Raw genomic sequence first — 15,393 nt, forward strand, 5'->3', positions numbered from 1 at the left:
GCCCAGACGGGTCTCGAACCTGCAGGCTCAGGCAATCCACTCACCTCAGCCTCCCAAAGCGTGGGATTACTTATTGTAGAGATGAGGTCTCGCCCGGTTGCCCGGGTGGGTCTCGAACCCACGGGCTCAGGCAATCCACTTACCTCAGCCTCCCAAAGTGCTGGGATGACAGGCTGAGCCACCAAGCCCGGCCTTCACTTTATTCTTGACAAATAGTTTAAAAAGAATTACCGAACCCCATCTTACTTCCAGTCTTGCTGAAAATTGAGCCAGAGTTCTAGCTGAAGGGTGCTTAGAGCCCGGTCCTTGCTTTACCCCTGCAATGCTTTTTTTCTTTTTGGTAGTCCTGTTCTGCACTCCTATAAACATCCTGTCTTTCAAAAATCAGGTCCAGCGTGGTAGTTCATGCCTGTAATCCCAGCACTTTGGGAGGCTGAGGTGGGAGGATCACTTGAGCTTGGGCAATTGAGACCAGCCTGGGCAACATAGCTAGACCCCATCTCTGTTAAATAAGCACTTTAACAAGGTAAGAAGAAAAATCAGACTGAGTCCCGTGGTGAGCGCTTTTGTCGGGGCGACATTTTTCTCTCCTGGGGGAAGCTTGGGTGCCGTCACCCGCCCGTTGTGAAGGGAGTTAAGCACAGTCCTCTCCAGCTTCCTGTGGGTACAGAAATGGGAGACTAGGCCTGTGTTTGAGCCTGCTCTGGGCAGTTCATCATCTTAGCAGCCTCAGCTTCCTTTTGCAGGCGGGAAAGCCTCGACTTGGGCGTTTTGGATGACTTGTTTAAGGTTCTTGCAACTGGTCGTCATCACAATTGGAATTCAGGCAAAACCGGGTACTTCTGACTGTGGGATCTGCGCTCCCCAGGGCAGGTGACTGATGCTTCCTGATTATGAAGCATCTCACAGTTTCCGGATCCTCCTTTTTTGAGCGTCCGCCTCCTCACTGCCGCATGCCCCCTGTGCCCCAGAGCAGGGCTGGTGGGGTGTGGGGGCCGCCCAGCGCCTCCTGGGCTCTGGGGGCCATGCGCCTCTGTCTTAGCCTTGCAGCTTCTCCCGGGGGACGCGGACAGACAGGGAGCAGCAGGCAGGCTGCGTTCATCCAACCTGATGGTAGATGGAGAGGCACGGCCAGTGTGCAGATCCCTACTGTAGATGTGCTCCTGGGACTTAGTCTTCCTTGAGATTTAGCCCTTTCTTCTGAAGGTGGTATGCTGAGGACTTGATGAACTGCAGTGCTTCGTTTGCTGGCTGACTTTGTCAGAGAGGGAGGCTCGCTGTGTTCTCTCTTGACTGAGATTCCGGTTGTCAGCACAGACCTTTTTAGGGGTGAGAGCTGCAGCTGGAGGACTGCTGCTTTTACTGTTTTCCTAACATGGCTCTAAAAAAGTCTCAGCCGGACGTGGTGGCTCACACCTGTCATCCCAACACTTTGATAGGCAGAGGTGAGAGGATTGCCTGAGCCCAGGGCTTCGAGACCAGCCTGAGCAACATGGCGAGACCTTGTCTCTGCAATAAATCAAGCAGATGAGCTGGGGTGTGGTGGCACACGCCTATAGGTCCAGCTACTTGGAAGACTGAGGTGAAAGGATCGCCTGAGCCCAGCAGGTCGAGGCTGTACTGGCCGTGAGTGTGCCCCTGCACTCTAGCTTGGGTGACAGAGTGAGACTGTGACTCAAAAAGAAAGTCTTCCGATCTCAAAGGTCATAAAATAATATGCGTTGTTTTTAGGACTGGTGGAGTATTGGAGATCATTTAAACCTTTTTTTCTTTTTGAGTCAAGGTCTCTCACTCTGTTGCCCGGCTAGAGTGTGACACCATCATAGCTCAACGGCTCACTACAGTCTTGACCTCCTGGGCTCAGGTGATCCTTCCACCTCAGCCTCCTGAGTAGTAGGGACTACCACTGTGCGTCACCATGCCTAGCTAGTTTTTTTATTTTTTTTGTAGAGACAAGGTCTCGCTATGTTGCCTAGGCTGGTCTCCAGCTCCTGGACTCAAGCAGTCCTCCTGCTTCTGCTTGCTGAATACTGGGATTACAGACGTGAGCCTCCCACCTGGCCATTTAAGCTTGTGTAGGTGAAGTGGCTGTAGCCTTAGAAGTTAAGCGACATGTCCAAGGTTAAGCAGCTGAATCTAGACTTAGAACGCCTGTGTCCTGCCTCTCAGAGTTTTCCAGCCTCGGCTTCTGCTTGGTGTATTTCCTACCTTAGTCACTGACAGTAGATATCATGAGCCTGAAGGTCGCATTAGGTCCTTATCGACTTTACAGAAGGCCTGAAATGAGGACCCAGATGAGTAGCTAAAGAAACTTAAAGAATTAAGCCTGAAGCTCTTTAGGTCATGTTCACAGTTTGTTAAAAGCCGTATGAGTCACAAACGTCGGTCTCACTACTAGCCTAGCGTTCTACCAGTTTGAATGTGAAGAGACAAGTGAGACAGGTCTTAGCTCCCAAAATATGTGTCCCGCAGAAGAGAAGCGCGTGTGCTGTGAAGCTTTGTGCAGTTCACGTGCAAGTCTGTAGAATCCATCACGACGCCCACCTGGGAAAGAGGACGGAAGGCGGAAGTGCTCTGAGGGACGCATTGTCAGAGGCCCAGGCAAGGTGGGCGAGTCGGACCTGGATGCTGCCAGATGGTTCCGGCTGGGGGCTGGATGACCAGGAGCCGGGAGCAGTTGGGCTGTCTGGCCGAGCCATCCCTATGGGCAGCGGGAGGGTGCTGCTGAAGCGAGATACAGACAGAAGTCGTACCGCCTGTGCCTTCCTGCGCGTCTTGGGGTTTCAACATGGTTGTCATGATGACCTTGGCCTTGACCTTACGTGTTGCCCATGTGCAGGACGCCTCTGAGGAGAGGGGTGCAGGTGAGCTAGGGAGCACCACGGGCTGCGGGGTGATGTTTGTTAAGCCTCTTTTTTTTCTCATTTTAGGATCTTGATGCTGGCATAAGTGAACATTCAGGCGATTGGTTGGATCAGGATTCTGTTTCAGATCAATTTAGTGTAGAATTTGAAGTTGAATCTCTTGATTCAGAAGATTACAGCCCCAGTGAAGAAGGACAAGAACTCTCCGATGAAGATGATGAGGTAGTTCTTCTTTTCCAATGATATCAGAAAATTGTTAAGTATTTTTCATTTACTTTGAGGTTGAGACAGTGGTATTCCAGTTTCACTTGAAATCCTTGTCTCTTACGTTGTTCACACTGGCATGTTGGTTTGTTGACTTGAGCATTTCCTGGGCTATGGTCTGACTCATATCCTTATGCTACTGCTCATGCCCAGAAGTCCACAGGCCTTAACGAGCATTCTTACAAAAGCCCATGCCATAAGAGGTAAGATTGATCAGGAATTGGTTGCCTATTCTGATTTCCATAAGGGTGTCTCCTGCATTTTCTAAGATTCTTAAAGTTGGGGTTTCACATTGAGGTCTTTGATCCATTTAGAGTTGATTTTGGTGTATGGTGATAGGTAGGAGTCCTGTTTCATTATTCTGCACGTGGTCAGCTAGTTTTCCCAGCACCATTTACTGAATAGGTTCTCCACTCCTCAGTGGTGGTTGTTGGAGGCTCTGTCAAAGATGAGTTGGTTGAGAAATTGAGGTTTTGCTTCCGGAATCTCTATCCTGTTCCATTATTCTCTATGCCTGTTCTTGTACCAATACCAGGTGGTTTTGATTATTGCAGCCTTATGATAAAGTTTAAAATCTGGAAATGTGACACCTCCTGCTTCATTTCTTTTTTTTTTTTTTTGAGTTGAAGTCTCACTCTGTCGCCCAGACTGGAGTGCAGTGGCCGCTCCCGGCCACCGCAGCCTCGCCTGCTAGGCTCCGGTGATCCTTCCACCTCAGCCTTCCGAGTAGCCGGAATTACAGGCACGCACTACCACGCCCGGCTAATTTTTTGATTTATGGTAGAGATGAGGTCTCGCCTGCCCAGGTGAGTCTCAAACCTGCGGGCTCAGGCAATCCACTCACCTCAGCCTCCCAAAGGCGCGGGATTACAGGCTGAGCCACCGAGCCCGGCGCTTCATTTTTTTTTGCTAAGGATTGTTTTGGCTATTTGTGGTCGTTTATGTTTCCATATGAATTTCTGTATTGTTTCCAAGTCTGAGAAGAATGATATTGGTAATTCATGGGTATATTGCGTTAAATCTACAGATTGCCTTGGGTAGGATGGACATCTTAATGGTGTTGATTCTTCCAGTCCATGAACATGGAATAGTTTTCCATTTGTTTGTGTCATCTCTGAGCAGTGTTTTGTAGTTTTCGTTGTGAGGTCTTTCACCTCTCTGGTTAGGAAAATGCTGAGATATTGCATTATATTTGTGGCTATTGTGAATGGGTTTGTTCTTTTTATTTGGTTCTCTGTTTGTTGTTGGTGTATAACAATGCAACTGTCTTTTGCACATTTATTTTGTACACTGAGACTCTGCCAAAGTCCTTTATCAGTGCAAGCAGGTTTTTGACAGATTCTCTTGCATTTTCAAGGCATAGGACCATCTAATCAGCAAAGAGGGATAACTTGACTTCCTCTTTTTCTATCTGAATACCCCTGATTTCATTCTCTTCTCTGATTGCTCTAGATAGGACTTCCAACGCTATGTTGAATAGGAGGGGTGAGAGCGGGCAGCCTTGTCTTATTCTGGTTTTCAAGGGTATTGCTTCCAATTTCTGTCTGTTTAGCAGTATGTTGGCTGTGAGTTTATCGTAGATGGCTCTTCCTATTTTGAGGTGTGTTCCCTCTGCCAGGTGTTCGAAGGTTTTTATCAAGAAGAGATGCTGGATTTTATCGAAAGCCTTTTCCACATCACGTGGTTCTTGTTTTCACATCTGTTGATGTATTTAATTACACTGTGGTCTTGTGGATGTTGAATTCAGCCCTGCATCCCGGGGATGAAACCACTTGGTCATGGTGGATGATTTTTGAGATGTGTTGTTGGATCTGATTTGCCAGAATCTTGTTGAGACTTTTTGCATCTATGTTTGTCAGGGTTACTGGCCTGTAGTTTTCTTTCTTTGTTGGATCTTTAACTGGTTTGGTTATCAGTGTGATGTTAGCTGTGTAAAATGATTTGGGAAGAATTCCATCTTTCTCAATTGCCTGGAATACTTCCAATAGGATTGGTATCAGCTCCTCCTTGTATATTTTGTAGAATCCTGCTGGAAAGCCATCTGGTCGAGGGCTTTTTTTGGTAGGTAGTTTTCTTATGACAGCGTCAACTTCCTAGGTTGTTGGTCTGTTTAGGATCTCAGTTTCTTCCTGTTTCAAGCTTGGGAGGTTGTGTGGTGTCAGAAAGTCCTCCATTTTATTTAGGTTATTGAGTTTGTTTCCTTAGAGGTGTGCATAGTAATTTCTGATAACATAACATCAAGAAGGGTACCTGATATAATAATATAATAATAATAATAAAATAATAATATAGGTACATCACATCAATAAGGGTACCTGATCTCAAACCAGACCAAGTGGGGACCAAAGGGAGGCAGACTTTACCTGTATGATGATCACATGTATACTAGACCCTGAATTGCACCCCACATCTTTAAAGTAAAGTTTTAAAAAATTTTAAAAAAGAAATAATTCAGTTACCCTCTCTCAACATGAACTCGCTTTTTGTAAAAGGGAGATGTGCCGGCAGTTAAAATTCCGCAGTCCCCCCAGCTTTGTTTCCTGGAAGTGACTGCCTTCAGCGTCTCCAGCCGTTTCCCCGCAGCTGACACATCCGTGTCTGCCAAGTGAGGCCATCATGCTGAATGCTTTGTTTTATTCCTCGTCAGCCTCTGCCGACTCGTTGGTAGGGAGGGTCTCCCGCCCTTTCTTCCCTCCACACCCTCTCAGGGTTTCCCCTGTGCGGTGCTTGCCCACTGCTGAGACGGAAGAAGGTGATGAGGTGGTGCTAATGGGTTATTTCGTAGGTATATCGGGTTACTGTGTACCAGGCTGGGGAGAGCGATACCGACTCCTTTGAAGAAGATCCGGAAATTTCCTTAGCTGTAAGTATATCTACTTTGAGGTATGAAAAGATAATGCTGAGGTCAAGATTAGGAAAATGTGTCTGGTCTGCTTTTTGAAGTGAAGTGATTTTTATAAAGTTAAAATCCTTTTTGTAACATCTGAATGATTTGACGCACTTTATTTGTTGTGGTGAGAGCTGCTGCTAAAGTTTTTATTTTTATGTGCTGGAATTTGAACTTTTTAAGACTGAGTTATGAAAACTTTCAGGTATGTACAGAATAGTATGAGCTCTCCAGCATGCATGTCCCCTGGCCTTCAGCGTTCTGTCGAATGTCAGCATTTTATTACTGGTTTGTATTCTAGAATGTGGTAGGATTTTCCATGAAAGAAACTAAGACTTAAATGTTTACAGCTCATGCATGCTTCACTGAGTAGTACTGCTTTAATTTTTGTTCTTAATATTGCCTTTTATTTTGAATTGGAAGTAAATCCCACCTTTTTGTGAGTTGGAAGCAGTTTTTAATTATCCAGGTGTTAAAAGGCTGAAATTTTATGGTCTTTTTCAAAATTTTTGCTGTATTAGAAAACAAATATTATTTAAATTGAGACCCATTTGATGTCAAGTTGAGTATTTTAGACATAGATCTTGCTACTTACTGGGCTTTTTGAGGCACTTTCCCCTGTTTTGCAAGAACTTTGGTTTTATGAGGGTTGGAAACCCTTTGGACGCCCTGAGGGGCCAGCGTGGGAGCGGACTGTCCCTGTCTGTGCTGCTGTCTTCGCTCTCATCAGGCACCTCCCAGCAGCAGCAGGAGGGAGATCCGGGGCGACTGTCACTTGTCGGGTGTCCTCGGACAAGGCCCCTCAAGTCAAGGCAGGGCTGAGGCCCACGCAGTTGCTTGGGTGGGTGTCATGCGATGGCCTGGCAGTAAGACACTGGGAGGAGGAAGAAGCACTGAGCCCTAGAGCCGAGAGCGCAGCAGGGGACAGAGGATGATGGACTGGCCTCACAACGGACCGCATAGGGCCGGGCTTGCTGAGAAGAACGTAATAGCACTTCCCTTTGGATGCCGTTAGGGGCCGGGCAGCTGAGCGCAGATCAGCACACTCTAGGGTGGTCCTGGCCCTAGTGGCCTGGGAGGCCTTTCCCTGGGAGGCAGGCCTCCTCTAGTGGGTTGGTGCGCTCGAGGCAGGGGTTCAGGACTGTGCCTTGCGGGGTGGGTGTGTCACAGTGGACGATCGCTTGGCATTTACCCCCGCGGTGAACCGCCTGTAGTCAAGTCCTGATATGGACGACCTCGTGGGTCCGTAGTGAGAGCCACAGTGAGCGCATGTTTAGTTTGGGATGTTTTCAGGATGGCATGGGCGAAAAACATGTAGTTACCATCTGAGACTTGAGAGACTGCTAGATGTTGACTTTTAACAATCTTGGTTTTATTGTCTCTATATGAAGTGTGCACACACTGTGGCGTTTTGACAAACGTAGGAGTAGTGAGCTGATGGCTGTAGTCAAGCAATTATCACCCCTATATCTCAGAGTTTCTTTTGTGTGTGGGGGGGGAAATCACCTATGACCTACTCTTACACGTGTCCAGGCTCCAGCATGCTGGCATTAGGCCACGTCATCGTGCTGGCCACGTCGACAGCCCCACATCCAGCATGCATGTCGTGAGCTGTGCTGTGTGGGACTTCTCACCGTGGCCGTGCTGTGGTGTCCAGCATTGCCGTGGCCAGCTGGTGGCAGAGCGGAGACTAACCGTGTCCCTTCTCGTTGAAGGACTACTGGAAGTGCACCGCGTGCAGCGAGCTGAACCCTCCCCTGCCATCGCACTGCAACAGATGCTGGGCCCTGCGTGAGAACTGGCTTCCTGAGGGCAAAGGGAAGGACAGTGGGGACGCCACGGAGAAGGCCACCCTGGAGCAGCCGGCGGCGGCCGAGGAGGGCTTCGACGTTCCCGACTGCAGGAAGACTGCCGCGGGCGAAACTGAGGAGCCGAGGCCCGAGGAGAGTGACGAGAAGGCCACGCCAGCCTCCCAGTCACAGGAGAGCGAGGACTACTCCCAGCCGTCCACGTCAAGCAGCGTCGTCTGCAGCAGCCAGGAGGACTTCCGGGAGCTCGACAGGGAGGAGACGCAGGACAGGGAGGATGGCGCGGAGGCCAGCTTTCCCCTCAACGCCATCGAGCCATGCGTGATCTGCCAGGGCCGGCCCAAGAACGGGTGCATTGTGCATGGCAAAACCGGGCACCTCATGGCCTGCTTCCCGTGTGCCAGGAAACTGAAGAAGAGGAACAAGCCCTGCCCTGTGTGCAGGCAGCCCATCCAGATGATTGTGCTGACCTACTTCCCCTAGCGACCCCGCGGCCACGCTGCTCCCTGGAGGACCCCGGGCTCCCGGCAGCGTGGGGCCTGTTTCTGTTCACGCCTGCAGCAAGACATGTCTCATTCCGGAAAGAGCGCTCCTGTTTAGAGAAGAACTAACGTTCTTGGAAGAAGAGCTGCCTTGGGAGAGGAATCGTGGTTTACTTCCATTTAGGAGAGTACCGCTCTGCTTATGTTTATTTTGGGTTTTATGTCATTGGCAATGGATCTGTAGCTTCCATTTTCAATAATGTCTGCGCACTCTTCCAGGAGAGGCACCCAGTTGTGTGTGTGTGTGTGTGTGTGTGTAGGACATTTAAGTGTAACTTATTTAGTGCCTTCCACGTGAGGTGAAAATGTGTGAAAGATTTAATATTTAAGCTCTAAGATATGTTTAAACCTTTCCATGCAGCATTTCTCTTTCTGATCTTCTTAAAAATACTCAGGCCAGGCATGGTGGCTCACGCCTGTAATCCCAGCACTTTGTGAGAATCTCTTGAGGCCAGGAGACAGGGCCTGGACAAATATAGCGAGATCTCATCTCTACAAAAATGTTTTAAAAATCATACTGGCATGCTAGTGCCTGTAGTCCCAGCTACTCAGGAGGCTGAGGCAGGAGGCTGGGCTCAAGCCCAGGAGTTAGAGGCTGCAGTGAGCTATGATGGTATTACTGCACTTCAGCCTGGGTGACAAAGTAAGAACCCAACTCAGAAAAAAAACCTGTTTCTAGGTAGAGTTGGCAGTTATATTTGGTGCTATGTAATTGAAAGTGTGTTTTTACTGCCCGGCCTCTTTGGGTACACCATAGTAAGGGTAGGTAGAAACGGTGTTGTCAGTGGACACAGCCACCATGTACTTGTGAGACAGCACTCCCTAGTAAATGAGGCATTGTCTTGGGAGTGTAACTTAGCATCCCAGGCCCTTTTCCACAGTAAATTCCCTTTCTAGATTTTGTGAACCTGATTTCTCCCCTAAGCCAAGAACAGCTCTGAGACACTGTGAAGCCCCTCTTTGACCTGGGTTTTGGTTCCTGATGGTCTCCTGGGTATCAGACCTTGACTTAAGGCTAGTGTTAGAAGTCAGTGAATTCAGAAAGGTTAATTCAGCAATTTGATAAACAGAACTGTTCAACTTGAGACTCGCTGGAAGGGTTGTAAGTTCTAAGTTATCTAGATTCAAAAATGACAGGGTCAGAACATGGGGTCCTTTGAGACACCTCATGACTTCTCAAGCCCAGTGTGGGCGGTGGCACCTAGGAGCCTGGTGTGTGCTCTGAGCTGGCACCTACCTTGGCCGTCACAAGGTGTGCAGACTGTCAGCCTGAATGCTGCGACTCATCACAAGATGCTCAGTCCTTGGGGCCAGGTGGTCCAACACACTGGGATGCGGCGGGCATGGAGCCACAGCAAGAGTCATTCAGCTGGAAGAGCACACCTGCCACACACCTGTGAGTGCCTCAGGGTCAGACTGCAGAGTGTGGAGGTCCAGCAGAGATACCAGCCACCACGCGCAGGCTGGAGGAGCAAGGAGAGCTGCAGAAAGCCAGACGGCACTGAGGGAGCAAAGCCCACCCTGCTGCCCCTCGTGCGGGCTGGGGGAGAGCAGTGGTGGAAGGTGGCCCTGCATCGTGACAGGAAGGTGTGCAAGCCGTCTCCACCGCCTCGGCTCGCCACCCCTGTGCCCCTGTACCCCTGTGTTGATGTATGAAGATCTCCTTTGGAGACTTGGAGCCCTGAATCATTGATTTATTTTCACGTGCGTCACTCAACAACAGGCGGCTGCAAGCGCACCTTCCTGCACTGCTGTTTGTAGAACCTCGGAGACTCCACGCGAAGCTGGTTCTGCCGTACCTCTGTAGGCTGGTGTGCTAGTGTGAGTCTGGAAACTGCTTGCAGGGGCTGGGGTGGACTTGGCCCTGACGCGGCCACCCCGCTCGCTTGCTGGAACAAAGCAGCAGCTACGTGGTGGCCAAGATAGCCCAGAAACTTGTGGCTCATGTTGTGCCAAGTGAAGCAGGCCCTTGCTTCATGTTCTGGAAGGGGCCTCCGGGCACTAACAGTTTGCACGACAGCCTCAGATGCTTTTAGTTTCAGTGTTTCCTGGCATCTTGGAGCATCTGAGAACATCACGGCCTCATCCCTGAAGCCCCTTCCGCTGGCCACTTTGACCGACTGCTGGGACTGCTCCCAGCGGCAGCAGCAATGTCGGGCAAGCACTGAGCCCTCTCCCCCTAAAGCATGGTCTTCAGTCTTCTATCCTAGCATTGGCCTAGGAATCCCAGTGCCTTTTACAAGTTGTGTGGTTTTTTTGGAAAAGCTACTGCTGGATGTAGCAACAAAGTCTTCATGAATAAAGAGAGGAAAAAAAAAGCTCCTGTGATTGGAAAACAAGTTACGGGCAGCACATCTGTCCGTCTGCACACGAAAGCCCTCTGACGGAAGAAAGTTGCTGCTCACGAGGCCCAAGCCCTGAGGTGCTGTTGCATGCCTGGGTGGCTGCTGTGGTTGACAGTCACAAGTGGAACATCGTCCTCTCCACTTGGTGGTTAACATTTGAGCTGACGGATATGCTGATGACCTTGACTTGATCCTTACACAACAGACACGTTGTACCTCATAAATGAATACGATCGTATGGCAATTAAAATGATGTTTCTAATGTAAAAAATAAAGTATTTCCCAGGTTACGTCAGTTGCCTTCTTGATTTATTGAACGTGAGTCTTCAGCAGAGCAGTGAAGGCAGGGCTGCCCGACCTACAGCCCGGGTGAGTGGGAGGATGGTGAAGGCGGCTGCGCCGTGGGCCAAGGGCCAGGTGTGCGCGGCGGCTCAGTGTGTCTGCACCAGCTGCTGACGTTGCCTCGTTGGCTCAGAACTGACAGCCCTGTCTTGCCCAGCGGACGAGCAGGAAGCAGTGCCAGAGGGACAGGCCTGGCTCCAGCGTCCTCATACACAGCAAAGCAGCGTGTTAAGAGCACGTCCACGAGAAGCAACAGATCCCGGCTTCCTGTGGAGGGCGGCAGGGACAGCCAAGGCAGTGTCCGCCATGTACACGACACGCCTGCCTGCAAGATGGGTCAGGCGCTCCTGGATGGTGAGTGTGTTGTTGACTGCCCAGCTTTTCTGGCTCAGTACCCATGTTGATCACAAATTAGTTTTTGAGTGATTAAGAATTGCTTCAAGCCCAGGCTTGGTGGCTCAGCTTGTAATCCTGCGCTTTGGGAGGCCGAGGTGGGTGAATTGCCTGAGCCCGCAGGTTCAAGACCTACCTGGGCAACTTAGCAAGACCTCATCTCTACAATAAATCAAAAAAAAAAATTAGCCAGGCATGCTAGCGCGTACCTGTAGTTCCAGCTACTTGGAAGGCTGAGGTGGAAGGATCCCTGGAGCCCAGCAGGTCAAGGCTGCGGTAGCTGGGAGCAGCCACTGCACTCCAGTTTGGGCAACAGAGTGAGACTCCAACTCAAAAAATTGTTTCAAAAGTGTTGGCACTGTGGTTCAATACCTGTAATCCCAGCACTTTGGGAGACTGAGGCGGGAGGACTGCCTGAGCCCACAAGTTCATAGACCAGCCCAGGCAACATAGCAAGAACTCATCTCTACGGAACATTTTTTAAAAAGTAGGTGTGGTGGGACACGCCTGTAGTCCCAGCTACTTGGGAGGCTGAGGTGGAAGGATCGCCTGAGCCCAGCAGGCCGAGGCTGCAGTGAGCCCTGAGTGTGCCACTGCATGCCACTAGCATGCCATCCTGGTGACATAGTGGGAGCAGACTCAAAAACTTGCTTTGAGAATGTGATTATTTGGTCTTAGGAGGGCAGCGAGAAATGGCAGGAAGTGGCGCAGATGGGCGCCCCGCTTCAGCAGTGCGTCAGCCACAAAAGCGCAGACAAAAGTGGGCCGGTAGCTGGTGAGGGCATCAGCCACATGCTTGTAGCCAAAGCTGGGCAGGTCGCTGATGGTGGGCCAGCCACGAGCATGTAGACAAAGGTGGGCCGGTAGCTGGTGGTGATTCAGTCTCAAGCACGTAGACCAAGGTGGGCCAGTGGCTAGTGAGGGCGGGTCAGCCATGAGCAGGTAGATAAGGTAGGCTGGCAGCTGGGGGTGGGGTCAGCCACAAGCACGCAGTCAAAGGTGTGCCAGTAACTGGTGGCTGTGTAGGTCATGAGCACCTAGACAAAGGAGGTCCAGTAGGTTGTGGGGTGGGCAGTCAGGAGCACGTAGAGAAAGGTGGGCCAATCGCTGGTGGGGGGTGGTCAGTCATGTGCTTGTAGCCAAAGGTGGGCAGGTAGCCGGTGATGGGTGAGCCACAGGCGTGTAGACAAAGGTGGGTCGGTAACTGGTCAGGGTTCAGCCATGAGCGCGTAGACAATAGCGGGGGCCGGTCGCTGGTAGGGGAATCGGCCATATGCTGGAACCCAAGATGGGCATGTAGGTGGAGGTGGGTGAGCCACAAACGCGTAGACAAAGGTGGGCCCATAGTTGGTGGGGGTCGGTAACTGGCACATAGACAAAGGTGGGCTGGTAACTGGTGGGTCAGTAATGAGTGCATCAACAAATCTGGGCTGGTAGCTGGTGGGGAGGCCAGCCACATGCTCGCAGAGAAAGGTGGACCCATAGCTGGTTGGGGGTGTCAGCCACGAGCCTGCAGAGAAAGGTGGCAGACAGCCATGAGCAGAGGCAGGCATATCGCTGGTGAGGGGTAGCCTTGGTCGTTGATCAGGCAGACGAGAAGGGCAGGTCCGGTAGCCGAAAGACAGATTCTTGGGAGATGTTAAGCCCAATGTCCTGTGACTCGCCTAGGGCTCCGGGAAAGGGTTATTGTCGTGTCTGAGCTCCAGAGGCCATGGGGACTCCATTTTGGGCCCTGACCTTTCATTCCCTCTTCTGGTTGCTTTGAAATGTTCTTATTTAATCTGGGGAACAAGGACAGCGGTCTGTCTTCTGTGTCTGCTTCCTGCTGAGTCAGGGCACAGAGCTGCCCCGAGTAGGAGGACTTGAGGGGACCAGAGCCAGTGTGGCTGTGAGAGAGCATCTTTGGTGTCTGCACGTGGGAGCTCGCATTGTTAGAATTAATAATGGTGAGACGTGTCAACAGTTACCCCCGTGGGCTTGGCACCCACCACAGAAATCCAGTGGTCTTCCCCGTGGTACTTGCGGGCTCTTGAGTTTAGGTGTGGCTGTCTTCACGGCTTGTCTACAGGTGTCTTCGGGTTTTGTGGGAATTCATAGAAACTGCCATGTTGGAAAGCAGAGGGAACTAAGTTTCCACCAACCCTGTGTAGTCCTCATGCCTGGAAGGAGGAGGGTGTGGCGAAGACGGGCTGCTGCTTCCTGCCCCACCCCAGAGAGACTGATTGAGGAGCTGAGACGTGACATGTTGACAGGCTGTTAAGTGCACGTGGTCCATGTGCTTCTGTCTGGAGGAGAGCTGATGGTCCAGTGTAGACTTCATTTGAGAGAGTTAATAGAACAAACAGGACCATGGGCTTTGAGATCACAGCCCTGTCTGGAAGGGGAAGCGGATGAGCATGGCCGAGAGGGTTCAAGGGATGTCTGGCGTGCGCGGGCAGGTGATGTGGAGGGCTGGGAGGCGGCAGCCGTGGCGTGAGTGGTTGGTGCTTGCTGCGGCTACCGAGGCTGCCACTGGGGTGTTAAGTGGGGTCATGAGGGAGGAGGCCACAAGTGGAAAAAAAGGGCAGATTGGTTGGCTGGGTCCAAGCTGTCAGAGGGAAAGCAGGAAGGAGGTAAACAGTTACAGAAGGGGTAAGAAGGAGCATGCCACGGGGCGAACAAGGGTCCATGCAGCACCAGCGCCATCACCATGTTGAGAAAAGCTTGTACGGAAGGAAGCTTGGACCCTTGGCCCTTGTGACTGCAACAGAGGTCAAGTGGAGGGACAGTGTTGAAGGTGGGAGCCCACCTTGGGCCCCACCTCTGGTCACCTAGTCGGTACTGAGCGAAAAAGCGAGCTGCTTAGGGCAGATGTCCTGCAGTGCGTGGGTGCCCCAAGAGGATGCTGGAGCGAAAAAGGGATCTGTCCTGAGAACGGTCTCGAGCAGCTAGAGAGAGAGATACCCATCCACGTTCACCACCACCATCCCAAGAGAACCAGTGGAATCGACTGGTTTGTGGATACCGGGTGCACCTGTGGGTCCACCATCACTTGTGACGAATTGCAAGGGGCTGTTCCCAGCCTGTCGTTTGCAGCAGAAATGGCTTCACAGAACAGGGGTACCTGGCACTCCGCGAGCTGAAGTACCTTGGCCACCCAAGTGGTTGTTCTTATCACCAACAAGGCTGCGTTTTTGCTCTTTTTGTTTGTTTTTTGTTTTTGAGTTGGAGTCTCACTCTGTCGCCCAGGCTGGAGAGCAGGGCACTCTCAAGGCCACCACAGCCTTGCCCTGCTGGGCTCCGGCGATCCTTCCGCCTCAGCGTTCTAAGTAGCCGGAACTACAGGTGCACACTACCACCTAATTTGGATTTATTGTAGAGATGAGGTCTTGCCAAGTTTCCCGGGCGGGCCTCGAACCTGCGGGCTTAGGCAGTCCACTCGCCTCGGCCTCCCAAAGTGCTGGGATGTCAGGCTGAGCCACCGAGCCCAGCCTTTTTTCTTTTAAATCATGAGATATCACAAGAAACAGGTTTTGGCTTCTATTTAAAACAGTACTTGCCGTCATAACCGAAAGAACAAGCATGTCCGTCTGTCTAAGGCCTCCCCGATCCCTGCGCAAGGCTGGGAGGATTTAGAGACAAGGGACAGGCCTGGGGAAACTCCCCTGGGGCTGGAGGGAAAGTACAAAACACACACTTTGTAAAGATTGGTGGGACTACCAGTTCCGGCCCTGGTCACTCTCAGACTGGAGCCCGCCACCCAGGGACAAAGGTTTCCCAAGCCCACCCGCCAGCGCCTCCTCCCCCCCGCCTTCTGTCCTTCTCAGACGTTCTCCAGGACTCACCCTCCTCACTGACCCTGTTGCTCACTCTGTTGGGGGCAGCGAGCAGGCAGCTCGACCAGGAGCAACACACGAGTGCCCACTCGGCCCTGTCATTCCCTTCCCCACCCCCGCCACCTGAGCGTCC

The 15,393-nt window shown here is 51.3% G+C and overlaps 1 protein-coding gene across 1 annotated transcript in view; it reads left to right on the forward strand.

The window, feature by feature from the left end:
- The window catches only part of LOC103250373 (E3 ubiquitin-protein ligase Mdm2-like), a 28,226-nt gene extending 19,407 nt beyond the window's left edge, over window positions 1-8,819 (forward strand). Inside the window, exons 7-9 of the mRNA XM_021707988.1 lie at window positions 2,931-3,086; window positions 5,914-5,991; window positions 7,731-8,819. Coding sequence (XP_021563663.1) covers window positions 2,931-3,086; window positions 5,914-5,991; window positions 7,731-8,306 — 810 coding nt within the window. The 3' untranslated portion in view covers window positions 8,307-8,819. The remainder of the gene's footprint in view (window positions 1-2,930; window positions 3,087-5,913; window positions 5,992-7,730) is intronic.
- Window positions 8,820-15,393: the final 6,574 nt, after the last annotated feature.

Source organism: Carlito syrichta, unplaced genomic scaffold, assembly GCF_000164805.1.
Source record: "Carlito syrichta isolate Samal-C Ts95f unplaced genomic scaffold, Tarsius_syrichta-2.0.1 Scaffold130369, whole genome shotgun sequence".
NCBI classification, from domain to species: domain Eukaryota; kingdom Metazoa; phylum Chordata; class Mammalia; order Primates; family Tarsiidae; genus Carlito; species Carlito syrichta.